This window comes from Triturus cristatus, chromosome 9 (assembly GCF_964204655.1).
Source record: "Triturus cristatus chromosome 9, aTriCri1.1, whole genome shotgun sequence".
NCBI classification, from domain to species: domain Eukaryota; kingdom Metazoa; phylum Chordata; class Amphibia; order Caudata; family Salamandridae; genus Triturus; species Triturus cristatus.
The window spans coordinates 83977155-84004128 of record NC_140592.1 but is presented as its reverse complement, the minus strand read 5'-3'; the positions used below and the strand labels follow the sequence as shown (position 1 = coordinate 84004128).

Genomic DNA, 26974 nt, shown 5'->3' with positions numbered 1-26974 from the left:
GAAATGGTTTGTGGAAAATGTAGACCGTTTTTGGAGTGTTTCTAAAACAGCCGCCCTGCGGCACGCTTGTCCCCCAGTCAAGCAGTTGCATGAACAATAATTTTACTTTTGTGGATTTTCTTGGTGCCAACAATGATGGCAGTGTTCACCCTCTTGGCTGGTTCAGACCCCACAAAAGTTCTTCGCCTTCTTTTTCTGTGTCGTGAATCTAAGAGACTCCAGCAACAAGAGAAACACTTTCCATCTTCACCAGCTTCGAAGCCACTTTGATTTGCTCTACCTACACCATCAGCGTCTGGTCCGTTGGAGGTCCATCATAATGCATCGCTTAGTGCTTCAGCTGGTCGGCAAGGAAAAGGCCTTCCACTTTCTAACCACTTCTCAAGATTGCCCACCTTCCACTAGAAAGTGCATCCCAGACCTTGCTTTGATCAAGGCGTTGGAATGTCTTGCCTTACTGCAAAATGGGCCCTGAAGTGGTAGCTTCTACTCACCTCACCAGCGGTTTCCCAAAGGCTGCTATTTGCCAGGTGGCCGCCTGCTCTTCCTTTTATTCTTATGCCAAACATTACTGCCTGGCAACTCGGGCGCAAAGAGATGGATACTTCGCAGTGGCATGTTACATGAGTTCCTGACATACTATCCATGATTTCAGCTCAATTCTACCTTCTGGTGGGTATGACTATGGACTTGTTCATATGATGAGGAATCTGCTGGAAAGAGTATCAAACAGACAAAAATGGTACTGACCTTCATTAATGATATTTTTGATAGATACCATCTTTTCCCATAGATTGCTCACCGCCCTCCCTTCTCCTCTTCTGAGTTGGTGCCTTTCCTAATAAGTATCGAAGTATGAAAATTGTTACTCTTGTTTTATTGTCTGCTGTCATTAAGTTCTTTACATTCCTCTCTGCGCACTTTGTTTGGATGCTGGAAAAAAGTAATGAATGAATGACAGCACAATTATAGGCCAGTGCCTTCACTGCCTAAATATGTCTTCACTTCCTAAATGTGTCTGTCACAATTGAATTCAAATGGTAGTTCCTGGTGACTCTGGAGAGCTATTAAGGGAAGGTTTTACAGATCCAGGTCTGGCACCTGGGGATTTTCCTTCAGGTGAGCAATATCCAGGAAGATATAGATATCAGCTGAAATATTAGTACAGACGTAACTTAATTTTTCATGTGATTCTCCATTTTAGGAGACATCCTGTCAGGTTATACTAGGTGAAATGAATATCGACCCCCCTCCCCCCCCCAAGGACACATTTATTCACAGCCTTTGTCAAGTTGGATTATTGATATTTCCTTTTTGTAGGGGTAATTTGAAAAGTACCATTAGTAATCTAAAACTCATTATATCCAGGGAGCTTTATCTTAGGTAAAAAGTGTTTGTCTCTTGCTAAGTTGGATGTAGCTCCTCCCCAAGAGTTGTGTATCTTACTACAGCAATGTGACTCTCATCTCTGTAATCATCCTGCCCCATTCCTGTTCCTTTGTAACTGTGGGGCAGAGTGATCCCGGTTCCAAGAGCCACACATTGTAGTCTTCAGGAAGTATCATGATGCACACTGCGTCCAAACACTCAAAATTAATTTTAAACATATGCGGAGCCTAGAAAAATGAAATAAATGTGACAAGTTCCCATACATAATAGAATGTTTTTGGATAACTGCTTTGCCAAGTGACTAAAGTGAATCATAACATTACAAATAAATATGGTTTTGAGGGAAGACATATTTTATTCTACTGTTTACCTTTCGATCTTGGAGTATAATAAATACTTGTTTTCCTTTTACAGGGATTCTATTCTCCTTGACTGATAAATCTAGCTCTTCCAACATGAGAATTGATACTCTGGTCTTCCTTCATGTGATCCTGTGTAACCACCCACCTGAGGTGTTCCATCCACATATTGGGGCTCTCCTTCCACCTCTTGTGGCCTGCATCACGGATCCATTTTACAAGATCATATCTGAGGCCCTTCTAGTCACCCAGCAACTGGTGAAGGTTATCCGTCCATTGGACACACCCTTGAACTTTGACTGCAAGCCATATGTCCATGAGCTGTTTGCCAGCACATTGAAGAGGCTCAAAGCTGCAGATATTGATCAGGAAGTAAAAGAGCGTGCTATTGCCTGTATGGGGCAGATAGTCTGCAACCTTGGGGATCACTTGGGTGATGAACTCCAGCCCACCCTGCAGATATTCTTGGAGAGGCTCAAAAATGAAATAACCAGGTTGGCCACTGTCAAGGCGCTTACACTCATCGCGTGCTCCCCATTGAAGATTGACCTGCGGCCCATCCTCGCTGATGGGTTTCCCATCCTGGCCTCCTTCCTACGCAAGAACCAACGGGCCCTGAAGTTGAGCACCCTAACTGCTTTGGACATCCTGATTAAAAACTATAGTGACAGCCTAAAACCAGCCATGATTGAGGCAGTTCTGACTGAGCTGCCACCTCTGATTGGGGAGAGCGATATGCATATTTCTCAAGTGTCCATCGTGATGCTTACATCCCTGGCTACAGTCCATCCATCATCTGTGTCCAAGATAAGTGGTTCCATCCTGCTGGAACTTTTCCGCCTTGTGCACTCTCCTCTGCTGCAGGGAGGGGTCCTCAATGCCATATTAGACTTCTTTCAGGCTCTGGTTCTCTCCAATACACGTGGCCTAGGGTATGCAGATTTGATGAAACAACTAACAGGTCCTGTGTACTCATCCAGCCATGCCACTGCTCCTGTGTCTGTTCACAAGCAGGCATATTACTCTGTAGCCAAATGTGTGGCTGCCCTTTCCTCCATGTGTCCCAAAGAGGCTTCTGGGATGGTGACTCAGTTTATCCAAGATGTGAAGAATCCCAAGTCCAATGATGCTGTGCAGATGCTGGCTTTGCTTTCCTTGGCTGAAATGGGGCGCACCATGAACCTCGGCTCACAAAGGGATCTCAAATCAGTCATCCTAGAGGCCTTCTCGTCCCCTAGTGAGGAGGTGAAATCTGCAGCCTCTTACACCCTAGGAAGCGTCAGCATTGGCAGCCTAAAAGAGTACCTTCCCTTCATCCTGAAGGAGATCGGGAGCCAGCCCAAGAGGCAGTACCTACTGCTGCACTCCCTCAAGGAGGTGATCAGTGCCACGCCTGCCAATGACCTGAAACCCTTTCTAGAGGACATCTGGGTTTTGTTTTTCAGACACTGTGAGTGCTCAGAAGAAGGAACCCGCAATGTGGTGGCAGAATGCCTGGGGAAGCTAACGCTTGTCAACCCTTCCCAGCTGCTTCCGAGGCTAAAAAAGCAGCTGACTGCAGGTAAGAGTACAAACACTACTGACCATATGATAAACTCACATCTTGAAGTCTAAACTGGCATTTTAGTTGTGGTATTCCATTTACTAATAGTGTTACTGTTAGCCTGAAGAGGAATTTAAGTTTTCTTTAATTAACAATCTTTTATACTATACTATTTTACTATTGAACACACTATTGTTTAAACGACTGATCTATACTGTCCCCCACTTTGCCATATGTCTGCTTTCTTATTATCCTGTCCGGGTCACAGAGATTAAAGCAGCAACCTGGAATTTTAGAATTTACTTCTGAAGTGTAGAATGGTCTCCCCTTTTCAACTCGTCACATTGTCTAAGAATGTTCATTGGCACATTGTAAAATGTGTCACTTTCACACCAAACTGTTTAACTTTTACTCACTGTTGATAAAATACTTGAAGAAGATGTTTATCTTTTAAACGCTTACTATTCAACATCCATAACCTGGAGAGATCACCAATGCATTTAGTGGAGAGGTGTGGCTCACTGGTTAGAGGAAGCAGACCCAGAAGCAGAGGACGGCCTGGGACCAGGGTTCAATCCCCGACGCGGCAGGGTTGTGGACCAGGGCCAGCGGACTCGATAATTCTCGCTTCGGTGCCTACTCTAACCAGGGATCACACTCGGCAACTCTGGGCATTAGCTTGCCTCATCTCCACAACGGCCCCCCACATTCGCTGGGGATGCCTGGTTTCACCTTGGAGATACCCTGGAGGGACCATCTCACAGGGATAGCCAGGACGGGTTCCCCAGCGGTCTACAGCGCCAGGACGCCTCAGGGCAGCAGTGCGCTTTACAAGACACATACATTTACATTTATTTAGAGCATATGGAAATGCTAGAGTAAATGCATAATAGGAGCTTATTACTATGTTGGGCAGACTTGTATCAGCCCGACACCTTCGCGGATACGAGTCCGACCGACCTCTGGTCGGTGGTCCTGACCGCTTAATTTTGATGCGACCGCACATGGTGCGGTCGCAAGCTCCCATACAGAATAGGGAGTTTGTGTTCAACCCTACACCACATGGCAGGTGCTTCAAGGTGCCTGCCACACGGTGCAGGGATCAACGGGGGGGGCACCATAAGTGTCACTCGGTCACTAACTGGAGGCTGCAGGAAGAAAGGGTCCCTGCTAGGGGTCCCCAAGCTAGCTTTCCGACAGGCTTTCCATGTCGGAAAGCCCAGCATGAAAAGCCTGTCGGAAACCGAGCATCGTAATCCGGACGGCGTAACACGCTGTCCATAGGGATTACGTGCCAGATCCGATTCGCAGACGGGCTGCTTGAGCCTGTCGGAAGCCAGCCGGAATGTTCGACCAGTTTCAAAACTGACTTCCTCCATTGTAATGATGCTGTCGGTTTTAAAACTGCGATGAGGCTCATCCATGTCACATCCCTTTCAACAGTTGTTCATATTTCTTGGGTCTCATTTTTGTACAATAACAGTAGCCTGATTGCTTCACTGCTATCTTTTTAATGCTGTGTCCTGGGATTTTTGTACGCTCTGATATGTTATTGTGCCCAGTCATCGTTGGTCAATTCTCGCCCCAGCTCATTTTCTTATCTCAGTTGCTTTTGGGTCAGTTCTCATCCATGGTACTCTGTTAATATTTTATCATTTTCTGAGAGTAATCTCTTGTCACCACCATTCAGTAGGATCTATCTTTTGAAGCTTGTCAAGCCACGGCTTGCTGCCTGTCTAATCTCTGTTTATATTGTCCAATGCCTGATTGCCAGTAGTGATAATGCACTCTCTCTGGGATCCTGAAGTCTGGTTTCACTGTCTCAAAATCTTTCATCCCTGCCTTGTCAAACAAGTCGCCTATTCTGGTATGTCTTGCATCTGTACTTGCTTGAAATGCCTGTGTGTCCTGTCCCAAGGAACACATTGTATAGTCATTGTGGTGAAAGTGTGACAGAAAGATGTTTACCCCCTTCTTTACTGCAACTCCCTTCCACTATGTGAGTTTAGATCTAGAAACTGGTGATAAATATTATCCCCATGCTTTTTTCCAGCCAAGGTACTTTCTTCATGTGGGTTGCTGAGATTACTTTCAAAGAAACACCATTGCCTCCTGCCCCTTGCTTCCCCAGTCTATCATGTAGCACAGTTAGGGGGCCTGATAATATTTTTTTAAGTCTGGGACTTCAGCCTCTCTTGCCATGTAGGTCTGGACAGCCTTTGTCAAGAAATGTAACCCCCTCCCACCCCCATATGAATTCACCATTTTCTCTTTGTAGTTTCGTAATTATTATCATTTGGTATCTGGACTAGTATGGAGTGCATAACTACCGCATTCTGGGAAATGTTGTTTGCTTTGATGACAGCTATACGTCCAATCCATGACAGGCCCTATATGTGTCGCTTTTCTATGTCCCTACTGGTTTCCTGTAATAATGGTGAGAGGTTGGACTTCAACAAGGCTGTTCAGAGACAGGGTCGCTTTAATGCCTTAATAGTCAATAGTATGTTTTGCCCATTTAAATAGGATACTGGCATGTTAGTTGTCTCCTAAGAGAGCAATGGGTTTTCTATCTCTGTTGAATGCGATGGAAGCAGCTTTGTGTGTCACTCTAGCTACCGCCTATTTTCTGATAAGTACAATCTTAATATTTCTGCTAGGGAGTCTCTGAATTGTTTCTCTTGTAACATGCTTTCTCTGAGCCTCCACTGTCTGTTAGTACTTTGGAGAGCTGGTGTTTGGATTTTTATTGAGATTAACATCTTATGTTTATTTGTAGAGTGCGCTAATCACCCTTGAGGGTATCCAGGTGCTATGGTGATGGTCTGTGAGGGTAATGCTACCTATTTCTGTGTTAGGGACATCTTTCTGGAGTTATGAGTAGACCCAAAAGTGGTTGTCTCGTGCTTATCTTATGCGCATGTGAATAAGTGAAGTCTTGTCCACCCGAGTGTTGTGCCTGCCAAATGTCTGACCAGTCCATTTGCCCAACCAGTTTTGCATTTCGGTTGTAAGTGTTCCTGAACCTTCTGGTTTAAACAAGTATCTTTCCTGGGTTCCACCTATAACTGCTTTCAGGCGGCCTCCTCTGAGTATGTCCTTTCCCACTTCATCTAGAGGTACTCTGATCCTGTTCTTGAGGAAATACTTTTTGTTGTTTCAAAACTGTTTATTGCAAAAATGACAGTTATAATAGAACATTTTACAAACATGTGTATTATAAGGAGCTGTGGCACACAGTGCAGATGAAAGGCTACTTTTCCTGCCACTGACAGCGGTGAGCAAGGAGCGCCTACTGTGTTTGTTTAACTAATAATAATTTTCAAAATGTGCTTTGCATAAAAGCACTACCGAAATAAACAATTAAGAAACATAGGTACATGTTCCATTTACAGGCTTACTTTGACCAGGTGAACAGTAAGTTCAGAAATTCTGTTCTACTTAGGGCCAGGTATAGCATTCAATAACATTCACTGCAAACTCTGCGATGATACAGAAACCCCAGGCTTTTTTCTATTTACCCTGGGCCCCATGGAGATGTGTTGAAGCTGTGTTGTAGTGGAATTTATATCCCGCGTAGTCAGCAGGTACGATTGAAATGTTTGCCAGATATCCACGGGCCTAGCTGTGGGCGGCTGTAGTTGTGCATGTGTGCCACTATTAGTGTTGCAGTATGTCATACTACGTAGCCATGCGTGCAATGTGGGGGCGTGCTTACAACCCCAATTGATGGCTACTTCACGCTTAGCGATGAGTAGTGCAATAGCGCCAAATCGTCACTTGGATTTAGGAAGGCCTTGTGTGTACCCCAGTAGTGCCATCAGCGGCATGGGCGCAATTTACATCTCAATCATACGAGAAATTTCCCCAAGGACTACCTTCCAATAGCACTCTATCTTGATACAAGTCCAGGTAAAATGTGCCAAGTCTGCCTCTGGGGAGCGACATCTCGGGCATGCGTGTTGGCGAAGAAATAAACAATTTTAATATTAAATATTTACTCATCCTCTCCACTCTACAAAAAAAGTGTTTTTAAAGTAGTACCAAATTCATTGTGGTATATGTTTGATATGGGGAAGATCATTTTCACTTCTTTAGCAGATTAATGATTGCAATTGAAATATAAATGGAGAAAAGGTTACTTACAAAACTGCTGCTCCAAAAGCACCCCTCGCACATTTGTACATTAGTTTGTAAACAAATGGTGCAAGAAGAGATGTTAAAAATGACTGCATGCCTGTGTGCATTAAGTACAGTCCTGACTGGCTTTCGGTTCTGTGGAGCAGCTAAGATGCACGCTTTCTTGCAACTGCACAACATATGTGTGCATTTCTCAAAGGTGCTGGTGGAGGAACAGCTGCATGTCACAGGGAGGAGTACAGATAGGATAGGATCTTCCTTTTCACCTGCAGCAACCCCGTTAGATAGGCTGAGATGGGGTGAGGTGAGGGAGAAAGAACAGGATCTGCATTAATACTTCTACCATAAATACCCACAGGCACACGTGGTTCTAGCGGATTTAATTCAACATCATTTATACATTTCTAGAGAGACTGTGTACCACAAATGTTTCTTTTCATAAATGATAGGTGCAAGGCTCTAAATTTGTTTCAAAGTGTATGCAGTGTCAATTATTTTTCAAAGTTATATTATTTAGCTACAACATAGAACAGAAATTCCAACAGAATTTTCTGGTGCAGAGTGACAAACAAAGTGCTCATGCAGTGCAGATAAGTGCTTCAACCTATTAGAATATTTGATTGATGAAACATTTCCAGACTTTTTTCATGCTTTGCTTCGCTTCCCTTATTTACACATTATATATGTCAGGTCATTGTCATTCACATCTTTCCAACTAGGTATAGGTAGTACAAGTTATGTCTTCTGTTAGATTTGGGGGTCTCTAGTTGGCAGAGGTAGGTACCTTTGAGAAATAGGGACCCTTGTGTCTAGTCAGGGTAAGGGGGTACACTCCTAAAATAACCCCTGCTCACCCCCTTGGTAGCTTGGCATGAGCAGACAGGCTTATCTCAGAGGCAGCGTGTAAAGCATTTGTGACCACATACAGTAATCAAGTGACAACACTACATATGGACACCACACAAGTTTTATATCAAAAATAAGTATTCTTTATATAGATCTAACACAAGACCACAACCGACAAAAATCCACAATACTGTACTTAAAATGGTAGAATTCGCTTAGTTCTCTTTGGATGTTAAAATGCGACACTTTGAGCCAATGTATCTTTGTATGCGTAACGCTATACAACGAAAGTGTTGCAGGGAAGGTGATGCGTCGGTTCCTGACACGCAGGAACGGTGATACGTCGGTTTCTTACTGCGCTTCCGTGGCGTTGCGGCCCGCAACGCCATGATGCGATGAAGATCCGGTGCAATGAAGCAAAGATGGCGTTGTCGTCTTCTTGTTGCGACACAATGCGTGCACGCCTGACGATTCTTCTGAGCCGCGACACGCTTCTCTGATGATGCGAGACGTCTCGACTCGATGCGACAGCTGCAGCGGCGACACCCTTGTTCAGTGAAGCGACGACAGCTGCTATGGCGGCGACACTCTTCTTCGATGTTGCGAGACGTTTCTTTACGTTGCGATGCGACAGCTACAGCAGCGACACCCTTGTTCAGTGATGCGACGGCTGCGGCGGCGACACGCTTCTTCTTCGTGAGTCGCGCTTCCAGCTCCTTGTGACACGCAGTTCCTCAGAAGGCCCCAATACCGCTGCAGGCACTTCCAAAGAACTCTGGGGAGCTGGTGGTTGAAGTCTGTTGTCCCTGAGACTTCAGCAGGAGGCAAGCTCTTTTCTCAAGCCCTTGGAGATCCTTCACAAGTTGAATAAAGTACACAAAGTTCCTTTTCTCCTCTCTTTGGCAATCAGGCAACCACTGCAGGCCAATCCCCCAAGCAGTACTTCAGCTTAGAGATAGTCTCTCCTCAGTTTCTTCTGTTTCCTCTCCTCAGCAATGGTTTCTTCTTGTTTCCCAAAGTGATCTAAGGTTCTTGGGTTTGGGTCCCAATATTTATACCCAGTTTCTCTTTGTACTCTGAAGGCAGAGAGGCCTTTGCCTAGTCCAAACCAGTTCTGGTCAGTCCTGGAGCACTTTGTTGACAAGACTCCTTCTTTGATTTCAGAGTGCAGGGCAGAGACATCAGACGCACCACAGGAGGTGGAGCCAGCATTGTGGAGGGAAGGCACAGCCCTATTCCGGTCCCAGGTGCAACACCTCCCACCCATCTGATGCAGATCTCTCTATTCAGCCTTGTGCTGACTCACCCTGTCTCCTGGAATCCCACAGCCCGTGTCACTCAAACTCCAGACAAGGAATACACAGCCTAGCAGAGGCAGGTTTAGATGGTTAGACAAGAAAATACCTACTTTCTAAAAGTGGTATTTTGAAACACAGAATGTTAAAACCAACTATACTAAAATATGTATTTTATCATTCTGAGTTCAGGCATACTCGAAGTTCTACCTTGTCCCCTGAGTCAGTTAGCATTATAAGATGTAATAATCAAACTGCACATTCTGGCCTATGGGGAACAGGTAGCCTTGCAATAGTGAAAAACTAAAATGGCTGTAATTCACTATTAGGACATGCCACACACACCAGGGCTTTTCCTACCTTATACTTACAATGCACCCTGCCCTTGGGCCTACCATAGGGGTGACTGATATGAAGAAAAGGGAAGGTTTAGGGCCTGGCAAGTGGGTGCACTTGCCCCGTCAGCATGGCAGTACCAGACTGCACACAGGCTCTGCAATGGCAAGCCTTAGACACACTTTTACAGGCTGCTTCTGTGGGTGGCACAACCAGTGCTGCAAGCCCTCCAGCAGCATTTGGATTACCAGCCCTGGGCACTCCTGGTGCACTGTACTAGGGTCTGACAGGTCACCCAAACCAGCCAATTATGGAATCACTTTACATCAATTTACAATAGGGAGCACTTGCACTGTGGCACTGGACAGCAGTGGCACAGTGCCCAAAGCATCTAACACCAGCAAAAATACATGAGGCAACAGCAAAAAATGGAAGGGAGACCCACGCCAACGTGCCACTTCTAATACGTGTCCCCTCCAGCTGAAATGTGGGGAGAACTGCCCTACCTCTTGGGAGTTCTCATCAATGAGGCGGAAAAATCTGGACAGACCATCAGCGTTGGCGTGTTCTGTACTAGGGCGGTGTTCCACCATGAAATCCATCCCCTGTAGGGAAATGGACCACCTCAACAGCTTTGGATTCTCACCCCTCATCTGCATCAACCATCTGAGGGGCCTGTGGTCTGTCTGAACCCGGAAGTGAGTCCCAAACAGGTATGGTCTCAGCTTTTTTAGTGCCCAGACCACAGCAAATACCTCACGCTCAATCGCACTCCACCTCTGTTCCCGTGGAAGTAACCTCATACTGATGAAGGCTACGGGTTGATCTAGGCCCTCCTCATTCATCTGTGGCAAAACAGCCCCCACACCATGCTCTGAAGCGTCTTTTTGTACTATGAACTCTCTGGAGAAGTTTGGTGCCAGGAGCACGGGCGCTGTGCACATAGCAGTTTTCAGGGCCTCAAAAGCTTTCTGACAGGTGCGAGTCCAAATCACTTTCTTGGGCTGCTTCCTGGAAGTCAGCTTAGTCAAGGGTGCAACAATGCTGCCGTACCCCTTGACAAACCTCCTGTAATACCCTGTGAGTCCTAAAAAGGCTCTCACCTCTGTCTGGGTTTTGGGGGTTCCCAAGCCAGGATGGTTTCAATCTTGGGCTGTAGGGATGCCACCTGGCTGCTCCCAACCTGGTGTCCCAAGTACACCACGGAACCCTGCACAATCTGGCACTTACTCGCCTTGATCGTGAGGCATGCCCTCCGCAGTGCCAACAACCCTTCCCAGAGGTGGCGCAGATGTTCTTCCCAACTGGCGCTGAACACTATAATGTCATCCAGGTATGCGGCACTGAACTCTTCCAGTCCAGCCAACACCTGGTTGACCAACCTCTGACAGGTGGCAGAGGCATTCTTCATCTCAAAGAGCATAACCCGGAACTGGTAGTGCCCATCTGGTGTGGAGAATGCTGACCTCTCTCTTGCCCCATCAGTCAAGGCAATCTGCCAGTATCCAGACGTTAAGTCAAACGTGCTGAGGTACCGTGCAGCCACTAACCGATCTATGAGCTCATCAGCTCTGGGGATGGGGTGCGCGTCAGTCCTGGGGACTGAATTGAGCCCTCGGTAGTCCACACAGAACTGGAGTGGCACCCGGTGCGGCAGCCTTTGGGACCAAAACCACTGGGCTGGCCCAAGAACTGTTCGAGGACTCAGTCACCCCTAACGCAAGCATCTTGGAGACCTCCTCCTTGATAGTTTTGTGCTTCACAGGTGTACCATCCCCAATGTCCACATCATGAACGCACCAATCGGTGACACTGGGAATCAGGGAGAACAGATCAGTAAACTGTCCCAGCAACTGGCGGCAGTCATTCTGTTGCTCAGGGGTCAGGGTGGAGAGCGGTTGACACCCTCCACTGACCCATCTTGCTCTGTCGCCGACAGGAGGTCAGTCTCCTCCTCCATTCCAGCATCTGTTGCTAAGAGCATGTCCACTTGGGACCTCTCCAAGTGGGGCTTCAGGCGGTTGACATGCAGGACCCTCAAGGGGTTCCTGGGAGACCGCAAGTCCACCAAGTAGGTAACAGGACTTTTGCGCTCCACAACCTCAAATGGTCCGGTCCACTTATCCTGGAGCACGCCGGGCTCCACTGGGGCCATGACCCACACTTTCTGGCCAGGCTGAAGCTCTACCAGAGTGGCATTCTGGTCGTACCACCGCTTCATCTCCTCCTGACTGGCTTCCAGATTCGCCTCAGCGAGTTGCCTGAAATGCCTAGTCTGGTGTCTGAAGGTCAGCATGTAGCTATATACATCCTGGGGAGGTTTCCTGGGAGATTGCTCCCAGCCTTCCTTCACCAGACTCAGAGGTCCTTTCACTGGGTGACCAAAGAGAAGCTCAAAGGGACTGAACCCTAGAGATTTCTGTGACACCTCACGGTATGCAAAGAGTAGGCATGGTAAGAGGACGTCCCACTTACGCCTCATAGGTTCCTCAAGACCCATAATCATGCCCTTCAGGGTTCGGTTGAATCTTTCAACCAACCCATTACCTTGAGGGTGGTAAGGAGTGGTAAACTTGTAGGGTCCCCACACTCCTGCCACAGGGACTTCATATACGTGGAAATTAAGTTGGTCCCCCGGTCAGACACTACCTCTAGGGAATCTTACTCGTGAGAAAATTCCCATCAGTGCTCGTCCCACCACAGGGGCCGTCGCTGTCCTCAGAGGTATGGCTTCCGGGTGGCATGGTCCACCAAGACCAATATGAACCTGTTGCCCATGGCTGTCTTGGGGTCCAGTGGCCCCACAATGTCAATACCCACCCGTTCAAAGGGGGTGCTGACCACAGGGAATGGCTGGAGAGGAGCCTTTTGCTTCCTCCCACTCTTTCCACTTGCCTGGCAAGTCTGGCATGCCCTGCAGTGAGTGTTTGAACTCCTGCGCATTTGGGGCCAATAAGAGTGGGTGACAAGCCTCTCAAAGGTCTTGTCCTGCCCCAAATGTCCTGCCAATGGCACATCATGAGCCAGCCCCAGTAGGAAGGCTGTGAAGAGCTGGGGTACCACCAGCACACGGGCTGACCCAGGCTCAGCAACCTTAGGCTCACTATACAGGAGACCATTCTCCCAGTAGACCCAATGTGACCCAGACTGATCACCTGCTGCCTGGTCTGCAGCCTGCCACTGCAGACCCACGAGAGAAGGGCATTCTTTCTGCTCCTGGCAGAACTCTTCCCTGGAGGGTCCTCTTTCTTGCTGCCAATGGGTCAGCTCAGGCAGGTCCCCCAGTTCAGCTACCTGTTCCCCTGTAGGCTCCAGGGCATCCCCCTCAGAGTATGCCTCCTCCTGGACCGTGGGAACTTCGGGGGCCGGCTTCCCACGCCCGCCTCCTCTCTCTAAGGCAGGTACCTGGGCCCCCTCTCAGTCTCCAGGTCCTCTTGAGAACCCCTACTGGCTGCCCTGGACCGTGTGGTGACACGCCCAGTCAGGCAGACCCAACATTTCTAAATGAGCACTTCGCTCCACCTTCGCCCAAGGTGAGCTCTCCAGATTGTTCCATAACAAACAGTCAACAGGCATGGCGGGCCTCACAGCTACCTGAAGAGTACCAGAGACCCCCCCCCCACTCAAAGGGAACCTGAGTCACCTTGCTGGCTCTCTGTGTTGTCAGCGGCAACAACTGGATAGAATGCATTAGGGACAACTTGCTGTTGAGATACCAGGTGACACTTGACAGCTGTCACGCTGTCTCCTGTATCTCTAAGAGCTTCCACTCTATGGTCACCCGCTGTCAGTATTTCTTAGTGTTGTCAGGCAGTTGGGTCCTGGGGACCACCTCACAGGCTCCTATAGAGACAAGGGACATCTCTGCGGGACCCCACCCACCTTGGGCACCCATCTCCTCACCCAGGGCTATACTCGCCATCTGCCGGGGGGCTGCACCAGGGGGTGCTGTCTTTCCAAACTGGCAGCACCTGGGATCATTCGCCTTATGACTCAGGTCTCCACACTTGTAGCACTTCAGGGGTCCCCCTTGAACAGGAGGACCTGTCGGGCCCCTGACGGTTTCTGGGGGGGAGGCTGGGAACCTTTCCCATGGTTCCCTTGGGGACTACTTTGGGGCCTTCTTTGGAACTCCCTCTGTTTACCCTTGTCCCCCCCACTCTTCTGCTGGGGACCCTGCCCACTCTTGGCTGAATCTCCCACGTGACCCTTGTGGACCCGGGTGCTCACCCAGCGGTCCGCCTCCTCAGCAAGCTTCCTAGGGTTAGTCAGCCTGCTATCAATCAGGTGCTGGTGTAGCTCTGGAAAACAATTACTTGACAAGTGCTCCCATGCAATCAAATCAAGGAGCCTCTGAAAATCATCAACCTTGCTACCCTTCACCAAACCATCCAATGCTCTGCAGAAAAAAGTGACATATTCCACTTAGGTACTGCTCTCTATCTTCTTGCAACCCCTGAACCTCTGTCTATACAATTCAGGAGTCAAACCATACCTGGACATTAATGCATCTTTCATGTGGCTATAAGAATTATGGCCATCAGAAGGCAAGTCTAACAGTGTGTCCCACCCCTCACTCATGAACCGCCCCCACAACCCCGCTCCCCAATCCTTCTCAGGGACCTGGTGGGAAGACATGGCTACTTCATAGGCCTTGAACCACTGCCCAAAGTCATCATTCTTATAAAACTCTCTGACCACATCCTTAGGAATATACCCCCTAGATTCATCAGGCATTGATGGTAATCTCCAAGCTCCTAGCTTTCAAATCCAACTCCCTCAAACTTTTCTCATGATCCAACTGCATTCTCTTCTCTTCCAGGGCCAATTTCCAATTGCCCATTCATTTTGGCCAGCTCCAACTCATGCATCTTATTTCTCTCCCTGTCCTCCAGCTCCTCTGGGGACAGGCTCTTGGCAGAAACACTGCTACCGGCTGGGGAAATTGCTCTCCTTCCCCTCCAGCTGCCCATCTGCATTCTGATCCCCTTCCTCATTCTCAGGGCTCTTCCTTGCTTCTTTCCAGGCCCTCAGCGCCTTGTAGAACTCATCCCTCTTGGTGAGCCCGGTAATTACAACTTTAAATTTCTAGCAGAAGTACTTCAGCTGTCTCACATTGTAGCATTCCAGTTTCTCCTTTTCCCAATCAAAATCAACAGATGCTATAGATGCTGCTTTCTCCATTATGGTTAAACTTGGCAAAAATAGAATATCCCAGGAAAAAGAAATCTACCAAAAGTATGTGGTCGCGTTTTGGTCTGCACTCACTAGTAGTGTTCACCAATCACTGTTTATGAGTCACAAATGCAAGTCCAGAATCATCACCGCTGACCACCAATGTTAGATTTGGGGGTCTCTAGTTGGCAGAGGTAGGTACCTTTGACAAATTGGGACCCTTGCGTCTAGTCAGGGTAAGGGGGTACACTCCTAAAATAATCCCTGCTCACCCCCTTGGTAGCTTGGCACGAGCAGACAGGCTTATCTCAGAGGCAGCGTGTAAAGCATTTGTGACCACATACAGTAATCAAATGACAACACCACAGATGGACACCACACAAGTTTTATATAAAAAATAAGTATTCTTTATATAGATTTAACACAAGACCACAACCGACAAAAATCCACAATACTGTACTTAAAATGGTAGAATTAGCTTAGTTCTCTTTAGATGTTAAAATGCGACACTTTGAGTCAATGTACCTTTGGATGTGTAACGCTATACAACGAAAGTGTTGCTGGGAATGTCATGCATCGGTTCCTGACACGCAGGAACGTGATGCGTCGGTTTCTTACTGCGCTTCTGTGGCGATGCGGCCCGCAACGCTGTGATGCGATGAAGATCTGGTGCAATGAAACAAAGATGGCGTTTTCTTCTTGTTGTGACACGATGCGTGCACGCCCAATGGCCGTGCGGCGACTCAACGATTCTTCTGAGCCGCGTCAGGCCCTGCAACGCGCTTCTACGATGATGCGAGATGTCTTGACTCGATGCGACGTTTGCAGCAGCGACACCCTTGTTCAGTGATGCAACGACAGCGGCTATGGCGGCAATACTCTTCTTCGATAATGCGAGACGCTTCGGCTCGATGCGACAGCTGCAGCTGCGACACCCTTGTTCAGTGATGTGACGACAGCGGCTGCGGCGGCGGCATGCTTCTCCGGTGGTGCGAGGCGCTTCGGCTCGATGCGACAGCTGCAGCGGCGATACCCTTGTTCAGTGATGTGACGGCTGCGGCGGCGGCACGCTTCTTCGATGTTGCGAGACATTTCTTTGCGATGCGACAGCTACAGCGGTTACACCCTTGTTCAGTGATGCGACAGCTGCGGCGGCGACACGCTTCTTCTTCGTGAGTCGCACTTCCAGCTCCTAGTGACACGCAGTTCCTCAGAAGGCCCCAATACAGCTGCAGGCACTTCCAAAGAACTCTGGGGAGCTGGTGGTTGAAGTCTGTTGTCCCTGAGACTTCAGCAGGAGGCACGCTCTTTTCTCAAGCCATTGGAGATCCTTCACAAGTTGAATAAAGTACACAAAGTTCCTTTTCTCCTCTTTTTGGCAGTCAGGCAACCACTGCAGGCCAATTCCCCAAGCAGCACTTCAGCTTAGGGATAGTCTCTCCTCGGTTTCTTCTGGTTCCTCTCCTCAGCAAAGGTTTCTTCTTGTTTCCCAAAGTGATCTTGAGTTTGGGTCCCAATATTTATACCCAGTTTGTTCTCTGAAGGCAGAGATGCCTTTTCCTAGTCCAAACCAGTTCTGGTCAGTCCTTGAGCACTTTGTTGACAAGACTCCTTCTTTCCTTTCAGAGTGCAGGGCAGAGACCTCAGACGCACCACAGGAGGTGGAGCCAGCATCAGGGGCGGCTGGTGACATTTGAAAGTGGTGAGGCGTAAGACAATTGTTGTACTTCACTGCATAGCAAGCGAGCCTGAACCACCTACGAGGGGTTCGGGAGGGGGGGGTGTTGTCCCCCCCGAGAAATTTTTGATGCCCCCATGCCTCTATGAAGGAGCCAGCACTGCATGCATTTTGCATGAATTCCTCTTTCTGTCAGCTGTTCATTTTATTAAGTTTATAGCATAAATTGTAGTATAGGGTTGTGTTTGTAAAACTAACATTTGTCAGAATGTGTAATATTCTCACTTTGGTGGCGATCCCAGGCAACACCCTACCCAGGGCACTGCATTATTAACCCAAAACACTGGAATGTCAACACACGACACCAGAAATCCAACCTCATCACTACACACTACCGCCCCTAATCCCACAAAAGCACATTAAAGGACATTCATTTTTCACTGCCTCACTACGGTCCACCCCACCATTACTTCCACACCACTGCAACATCACTGACCGGAAGTACATCACCACCCCTGGGACCATGTTCCATCTCTGAGCCGCACTACCACCCAACAACAATGCAAAACCATCTTAGAACCACACTACTGAACTGCAACCACCAGTGCACAATCACCTTTATAGCACCCCCATCCATCATTCTCACACTCACACTATATACCACAGTAGCGCACTATGGCCTCAACCCTAGATTAGCTTCACCAGTATGGCAAACTCACATCCAGCACCACCCTACCTACGTCATCAGTGTGCTAACACTCATACTGCCCAACTACTAATGCCACATCACCATCCTATAGCCCCAGAACAGTTCAACCCCCAACATCACCAGACAACTACCCTACAACTGCATGCCTATCAGAGCACTAACACACCACAGGAACAGTCACTCTTGTACCCTACAATTACATTTATAGAACCATTCATGTAACCAAGATGTCTGGCTATTTTTTACAGTGCCATGCCTTGCTGCCTTTTACTGTAGAATCTGAATGTGACATTTTACACAGTGCATCTTAATTTTTTTTTTGGGGGGGGGGGGGTGGCGTGTGTGTCAGAAGGAACGGTTTGCTTAGGATTTTCTCTTTTCTAAGCCTTCATTACCCGTGTGAGCTGGCTGAGTGCCCATCAAACCTAATTATTCCCTTTTGCACTTAACAGGTCTATTCACTAATGACGTTTTCTAACCTTCTGTGACTGATTACGACTGTTTATAGGGTTCAGTTAGAGTCTAATGGAGGCTGGTGCAGTTCTGAGCGTCTAATAAGCAGTACTAAATAAGCGATGTTCTGGGCTCGGTGAATACAGAGCAAGACAGAAAAATCCCCATTATTTTCTTACAGAATATGACTGAGAATACCACACTGAGTAGATTTTAAGAACCATTAACGATGGGAGGAAGAGTCTCGAAACTATAACAGAGTTGGGAGTGTGGATCAAAGGCTCCCATCTGGCGAATGAATTCAGAACTGTATATTTGTTTTCCTTTTAGTTAATTTCTGTTTACTCACACCTCACGGTTATTAATAAGCTGCAAACAGAAGAGAATTGGCTGTATTTGCTGAGAGAGTATTTAATTACAAAGACTGCTCTCGCCGAAAGCTGCCAACGGCCAAAAACTTATTCATTAGAGATTGTGAGCCTTCCCAGCAGGGCCTGCTGAGACACCAGGGGCTGCAGTTCGAGCTGCAGGAAGTGCCCGGCCCAAACAGTCTAACGGGCTGCAGGAACGGTCCCGGAGCTTTGCCAACAGGGGCACCCCCCAGTGACCCCATCACCAGTGCGGGCCCTGTGGGGCTGACCCCTCCGTACAGGTCGGTGCCTCTCCCTTCCTCTACACGCCAGCATCAACCCGCTGGCGTTTAAAGGAAGGGAGGGGCACTGCATGCGCAGGGAGTTATGACGGGGTGTGCAGGGAGGGATGCCAGTTCATGCTGAGGTGGCTGTGGCACTGGCAGGGTGGTGCCACAGTTTGTATGGGCAGGGAGAGGGGCAGAGGTGCGCTTTGGGAGTTAGCTGTGCAAGTAGAAGTCCAGAGGGTAGGTATGTGCAGTGAGTGGACCGGAGTAGACGCTGTGTGCAGTGAGGGACTTGGGGAGTAAAACATGTATGCAGTGAGACCTGGAGGAAGGAGTAGTAGCAGGTAGATACAGTGGGAGGCTCGGGACTCGATAGACAGTGTGTGCAGTGAAAGGCTTCAGATCAGCCAGTGCGCTAGGGTAGAAGTCTAGAAGACGTGTCCAGTGAGAGAGGATCCGCAGTAGACTGTGTGTGCAGTGAGGTTCTCGGGATTAAACTGTGGAAATATGGATTTTTCTGATCAGTTATGTCCCCTATCTTGGACCCCAACGGTTTCATGTATGAATCACAAGTACATGTATGTTCCCTCCAGTTCCAGTTATGAAGACGCAAACACATGTGCGTCCACCGTCAACATGTCCTCTTTCAGATCCGCCATGAATAGGCCGGATATTCCATTCCTAAGTATGAAAGGCCACCGGCTTTATATGGTTCACTTATGCCATTTTACAGTCCAGGCAAGTAGGCCCTGATTCTGTCATCAAGCTTTTCTTGCTTTCTGCCTCTGAAGCTCCAGTCTGAGCATGCATCTGTGACCATGAACTTTGTCTCATTCCCTGCGCGGCTCACGAAGCCTGACATCAGCCTGTTGCCTGCCAAGAAACTGTATTTCACCTTCGAAATTATCTGCTCCGCTCCCTGCCCAATGCATTCCTGCCTAGTAGTTTCAGTAAACATTCTTCCAGCTACCGAGCAAAGGCCCGGCTTCTCTGTCTTTATGCAAGTAATTCATAGCCTTATTATTATGGAAGACTTCTGCCCTCGCATCTAGTGTAGACACTTAGACGCTTGTACACGCACTAACAGTCAGTATAGTCAGTATAGAATAAGATTCTACTCTAAGAGACCTTTCCTTTGGATAACGTAGTTCTTTAAACATAGGATGTTAGATATGATTTGGGATTAGGTTGACTTGACCCTCCAGACTTCTGTCGCCACATGTAGAGCTAAATGTCAAGTCCCCTTCACCCCCTAGTTGCACGTCAATCACACGTCATGCTGCTGTGCGCGCATCTCTGCCAAGTATTTCTGCTGACATTGCGAAATCATTTCATAGGTCCACCCATATGTGACATCACAACCAATGACGTTTCCTTGTTACTCCCAATTACGCCTCTTTCAGCTACGCATGTGAAATGTTATCTTTGCTATCAATTGTTACGCCTCTTGCATTTGCTTCACTGTAATGCCTATTGTATAAAAGTGATTAATTATCAATAATGTATGTACTTCACTTCCTGAACCTTCGTGGTGATGGAACTTGGAGCAACCGATTCGAATCGCCCATTGGAATAAAGCCCATTCCGAACCTCTAATACCACGGATTCTGCCTCTTATTTACTGAGCTATTTTTATTATGTTTCTGTATCAAATTAAGTCCCGGTAATTAAATTATTTACCACATGAATGGCGCCCGAATAGGGACACTTTCTCATCTCACGCGCCGGCGGTGCGTTGCAGGCCCGGTCTCCTGCCACAGCTGGACGGACAACAACGCGTACCAGCAGGATTTCCTGTATCTCCCTCCGGTCAAGCGGGGGCGACTGAGGCTGCGATCAACACCCAGACGAGGCGGTGAGAAGTGCGAAGTATCCCGACCAGAGCCTAGCTGAGAGAGCAAGATCCGAGGTATACAGAGGCCCACCAGGTTTCCGAAGCTCAGAAGTGTCCGAAGTTGTCGAGTCGAGTCCAGTCCGGTCCAGTTCAGTTCAGTTCTGTTCCGAGGCCTTCCGTTCCGAGCTACCCGGTGAGTACCATTACTGGGGAGGCGTTCTGGCGTGCACATAAGTTGTGCCGGTCCAGACGGGTTTGGGTACACAAATCCGGTCTGCACTGTTTCAGCAGTGTATCTGTACTGTTTAGCAGTATATCTAGTATATCAAGTATATAAATTCAGAATAATCCAGATAATGCCGAGTATTATGTTTAGTGATTAAGTTTTCCTTAGATCGTCATCATCATTGTTCGCTCATTTAAATGTTAAATGTTAAATGTGTTAATACGTTCTGCATATTGTGGTATGAATGACTGTTCATTATCGTGTTTATTGTATTAAGTTTGTTCAAGATCAAGTATCAGATCAGTTCTCAATATGCCGCTCTTTTCGAAATTAAGACAGATCACAACTAGAAAAGGGGTACTCGAAGAAGCTGTTCCTATTCCTCCTAGGGACACTCCAAGGTACTTCATGTATCATAAACACGGCTTAGACGCTATATTATTTCTTGACTTATGGGTAGACTACACCAAGGAGTTACCAGAAAGTCAGAGGTGGCCCGCAGCTGGGACCTGGGATGCAGAGTGCATCATGAAAGTAGAAGAAGAGTTATGGAAAAGGAAAGTCAGACAGTCACAGAAAGACGCCGTTGAGTTATGGCGTAAAGAATCTCATAGACGTACAGAAAAAGCACTCCGACAGGAAGAGAAAAATAAGGAGAATTCAAATAAAGTCCAAGAAAATATTTTAATTGAAGAAGGTATACGAGTGAAATCAGAACAAGTAGACCGACAAAGAAATGCCCTTATGAAGGGTATGTATCCCCTTCTGGCCGAGGGATTACCTAAGGCTACCCCGGGGATACCAAAAGACTTGCCACCCCCATTATTTCCAATAAAAGTACATCCTAAGGGGCATCCTAGAACCGCAGAAGATGTTTTTCTTTCCTCATATTTAGATGACGCAGCTCCCGAGTATGCTAACCCCGCCCCACATAGACCGTCGGCCGGGGAGGTTCAACGCCAAGATCCTGTATCTGTATCTCTACAACAACAAATCCTGACACAAGTTCCGGCAAGCACATCTGTTTCTACATCTGTTCCTACAGCTACTTCTATAGCTGTGTCCACACCTATAGTTGCTGTATCGCGTTCAACGAATCCTTTCACGCCCGATACCCCAGACGGGGCTACCGGAGGTGCTACCAATATTTTTTCTACGCCACCCAGAATAAATAAACTGACCTTTCAAGAATCAGCACATCCACGTACCCCCAAACTCATAAATGCCCGTACGCTTAAGGAACTTCTTATAGATTGTAGATATGACCCTGTGCCCGGCAAAGAGGACGAAATGATCCTGGCATCATTACGTATCCGACGAGCCGCGGTGTATTTAGGGAAGTTACCAGGAATGACTATGCATCTAGATAATATATACCATTTTGTCCAAACAGGGCGAGATTCTGAATGTATTAACAGAGCTATGGAATACCAGAAAGTGGAGATACAAGGGGAACTGTTACGTTTCCTTATAAATTGTGTGATCAGAAATCAAGACCGACCGGGGGTAGACCCGGAAGCAATGCAAACTCTTACCAGATGGAGCCAGAATATATCAGAAGGGAGACATGATAAGCAAAACTGCATAATAGCCATGTGCCGAAAGATCCGTAAAGAAATAGAACGCCTACACGAAGAGAGATTAGCGGTAGACCAGTTCGAACAAAACGAGGAGGAGGAAGGATCAGGACTGCCCACAGGACAGTCAGAAACCATAGCCTATATAGGTAGAGGAAGTTCTTGTAATAGTACTAGATGTTTTACTGACCCGATACGTCCGATATGTCCAGATAATAACAGGAATTTCCAAACACCTATAATAAATATAAGGTCCCCCGAGCATTCGTTCCAAGCCGCTGACAAATTACTCCGAGAACGAAGGGGTTATCATTTTCTCGATTCTATGGATGAACAAGAATTAGCCAGGTCAGCCGTTCATTGGGTTGACAGTCCCGGAAAGTATGATGATGATACCGTAGCCCACACATTTTTGAATCTCACCCCAGATGAACAGCGTTTAGCTGGGATTTATATGATTCAACAACTTCTTATACTATATAAAAGCCAACATTCAGATCCTGGTCCCTTACCTGATATATTGACTGAATTACTCACGAATAGATGGAGAGGTTCAGGTACTAAGCTAATTAAAGAAATACTAGAATCAAGAAAGCAGTACATTCTTTTTGTATGTCCAGAACATGTCTCACTGCCCATCAAGGAAAGACCGATGTATTACATGGACAGACAGAATCCCTTACGAGAAGTACACCCAATAAAGGGCGAGGACAATCAGTTTAAACGTGTATTTGTATATACGCCCATATCGAAAATAGAATTGTTAGAAATGAAGAAAGTGGTACCCAGTCATGACAAAGACCCAGCGGGTTTCCACCGAGAAATTAAAGACATGTTACTCATGGGAGAGTATACCTATCCCGACATTATGACAATATTAAAGGTATTGATGCCTGCTGGCATTTATGAAAAACTCAAGGAAAAAGAGTGGGAGGTGGGAGACCAAAAGATAGACTGGACAGCATTAGAAAATGAAGAAAAGGCCCGAGGTCCAGGTTCGGGGCTTGGGGACAAAACTAAAGCACTACCTGGTTTACTAGTACAAGTACTGCCACGTTTATTAACTACGAAAAAGGAAGACTGGGGTGCAATTTCAGCCTGTAAACAAAAGCAAGATGAGGACACTAGTGATTTCTATGCACGATTTGAAAAATGTTTTGGTATAAATAGTGGCATAAAAGCAAGTAGCGAATCATACCCACATCTGTTTGTGACAAAATTAGTTGAAAATTCCTTGCCCCAAGTGAAGAATAGAGTATTAAAATTCGAGAGTACCTGGCAAGGTAACACCCCATCACAAATGTTACAAATGTTACAGTACCATTACAATAGAATTAGAGAGGAACAAGAACATGAACAAAGACGCATGAAAGACACGAAAATGAAAATGCTAGTCTCCCAGACAGTTCCAGCTGAAGGACATAAAAAGGGCACGACACATTCCGGTGATTCAGCAGGACCTGTAAAAGGGACATGCAACTACTGTAAACAACCAGGTCATTATATACACGATTGCCCAGTCCTGAAGCGTAATATCGCCACAGGTATTACAAAAGAAAGACCACGGCCACTTAGACAGGATCAGAATGAACAAGGAGCCCCGCAGCATGCACAGTCCATGCCAGCTCCACAACAGTCTATACAGTTTGTGCCAGCTGCACCAGCGCTGCCTGTTGCTGCCACACAAACCACGACACGACAGCTGTACCAGACCGCACAGTACGACTATCCTGATTATCAACGATACGCATGAACAAGCCTAGAGAGGGAAGTTGACTTACCCCTTATCGAGGTCCCAGTAGACCAAGAAGGACCTTATGTACATAGTGAATTATTAGGCCAAGATAGAAAATTTTTACTCGATACAGGGGCAAGTCGAACAACCATAAAACGTAGTGAAGTTCCAGGGGCACCCCTCTCAGGCTCACAGAATATTTCCCTTGGTTTTTCAGGAAAACCTATTGTTAATGAAGTATCACAGCCTCTTCCACTTACGATAGGACCCTTGACCAGAACTACAGATTTATTGCTTACTAAATCATGTCCAGAAAACTTGTTAGGTATAAAAACACTGAAAGCTCTAGGAGCTATAATATGTTGTTCTCCGGAAGGAGTAAGATTGTTTTTACGTGATTTCAAAGGTCACTATGTGTCTCGAGACATGGATCCCCGACTGCAGACTTTACCTACACATCTATGGGCACAAGGCCCTACTGATGTTGGTTGCATGAATATTACACCATATCGAGTTACACTAAAGGCAGGAGTGGTACTACCACGAATGCGACAATACAAGTTACCACCAGATGCTGTAGTGGCTTTACTACAAATCATTGACGAGCTCATTGCCCAAGGAGTGGTTGTAGAAACAGACTCCAATGTATGTAATTCACCGATAATTCCGATTCTTAAACGAACAGATCCGAAGGCCCCGCCAGTATATCGATTGGTTATTGATCTGCGCGAATTAAACAAGTGCATTGTGCCACAATTCCCTGTGGTCCCAGATATCTCGTCATTACTGACAGCTATTGATTCTGAAGCAACATTCTTTACTGTAATTGATCTCAAGAATGCCTTTTTCAGCGTCCCTATAGATCCGGAAAGCCAATACTTGTTCGGATTTAGTTTAAATGGACGTAGCTTTAAATTCTCACGCGCACCTCAAGGATTTACAGAAAGCCCCAGCATCTATAGCCAAGCACTGAAACGAGAACTCGACAGTATCCACATGCCAGTAAACACTGCCCTGCTTCAATATGTCGATGATCTGCTGATCACCGCTAGAAGCGAACCTGAATGTGAAAAAGCATCACTGACAGTTTTACAATTTCTAGCCGAAAAGGGGCACAAGGTGTCCCCTTCTAAGCTGCAATTCTGTGTCCAGCGAGTTGTTTATCTTGGACACTCGCTGTCCAAGGAGGGAAGGCAGCTTACACCCGACCGCATTCAGTTAATAGCTAACATGCCAATACCCAAGACACAAAAGGAGGTGCGGGCTTTCATAGGCCTCACTTCATATTGTAGGCAGTGGATCCCTCAGTATGCATTTCTAGCAAAACCACTCATTCAGTTGACAACACAGGAGGCAGCCACATCGACTGTTCTCCCTTGGACTCAGGAACATACACAAGCTTTTGAAAGCTTAAAGAAAGCTTTATGTCAAGCACCGGTTTTAGCAACACCATGTTACAATAAACAGTTTACACTCTTTGTTACAGAACGCGAAGGTACTGCTTTGTCAGTACTCACACAGGAACAGGCAGGATCCCACAAACCATGTGCTTATTTTTCTAGTACATTAGATCCCGTAGCTCAGGCTTTGCCTGCATGCCTGAAATCGGTGGCAGCAACAGCTTTAGCAATAAGACAAAGCGATGCCATAGTGTTAGGACATCCATTGACAGTTCAAGTACCACATGCAGTAGAGGTTCTCGTGAATCGAACGCAAACACAACACTTGACTATAGCGCGACTTACAGGGTATGAATTAACATTGTTTCAGCCACATATAGAAATCAGACGTTGTAACACATTGAATCCTGCCACACTTTTACCCGTAATTGGAACAGACCCACTAGCTCATGACTGTATTGATGTTATTACAATCACGACGAAACCCAGACAAGACTTGACAGATGTCCCATTGTCAGACCCAGACCTAACGTTGTATGTAGATGGTTCATGTATGAGAACAAGTACAGGAGAGTTAGTGGCCGCTTACGCAGTCACAACAGACACTGAAATCATTGAAACAAATTGCATAAATACCTTGTCAGCTCAAGCCGCAGAGCTCGTCGCTCTGACACAAGCCTGTATTCAAGCCACAAATAAAAGAGTCAACATATACACTGATTCACGTTATGCATTCGGAGTTGTACATGACTTCGGCGTGCTGTGGCGAGAGAGAGGTTATTTAACTTCTCACGGTGCCCACATTCAGCACGGACCCCTCATTCATGCCTTATTAGATGCAATACATCTACCCACTGCAATATCAATTATGAAATGTAAAGCTCATACGAAAGTTACTGATATCATTTCTCAAGGCAATGATCTAGCTGACAGAACAGCTAAACAGACGGCTCAAACTCAAACATCCGACATGACAAAGACAATAGTCCCGACGCCAACACATTGTATGACGATTAAAGATCCCACTCTTGATGTAATTGACATACAGACGCATGCTACACCAGACGAAATAAAGAAATGGACTGAATTAGGAGGGATTCAAACGGACCAAGGATGGATGACGAAGGAAAAATCTGTGTGGTTCCTTCCTGATTCAATGGTCCAAGTTATTATTAACACTATACATAGTCCAGCGCATCTAGGAGAAAAAGCTATGCTAGACAGCATTCAACACATTTGGTTCAATAAACATTTACGAGCAGCAGCCAAGCAAAAAGTTCGTACCTGTATGATCTGCTGTCAGTTTAACCCAGGAAAAAGCGTTCCCGTAGAACAGGGTGGATTTCAGTCTCCTGATCACCCTTTTGAAGTGCTCCAGATGGATTATATCCAGATGGAACGATGTCGAGGATTCAAATATGTTCTCGTAGTTGTCTGTGCTCTTTCCCGTTGGACAGAGGCATACCCGGTTTCAGATTACACTGCCCCGACTACTGCCAAACAGTTAGTTCGAGAATTCTTCCCACGATACGGTTTACCACGTGCTGTCTACTCAGATAACGGCCAGCCGTTCTCATCCGAACTAATGAAACACGTTTCACTTTTGTTAGGCTATCAGTGGAAATTCCACTGTGTCCGACAC

The 26974-nt window shown here is 46.8% G+C and overlaps 1 protein-coding gene across 2 annotated transcripts in view; it reads left to right on the top strand.

The window, feature by feature from the left end:
• Positions 1-26974, top strand: part of LOC146797449 (cullin-associated NEDD8-dissociated protein 1-like) — a 276655-nt gene that overhangs the window by 167659 nt on the left and 82022 nt on the right. For both annotated transcript variants that reach the window (XM_085624473.1, XM_085624472.1), the window contains exon 10: positions 1804-3309. In XM_085624473.1, coding sequence (XP_085480599.1) covers positions 1804-3309 — 1506 coding nt within the window. The remainder of the gene's footprint in view (positions 1-1803; positions 3310-26974) is intronic.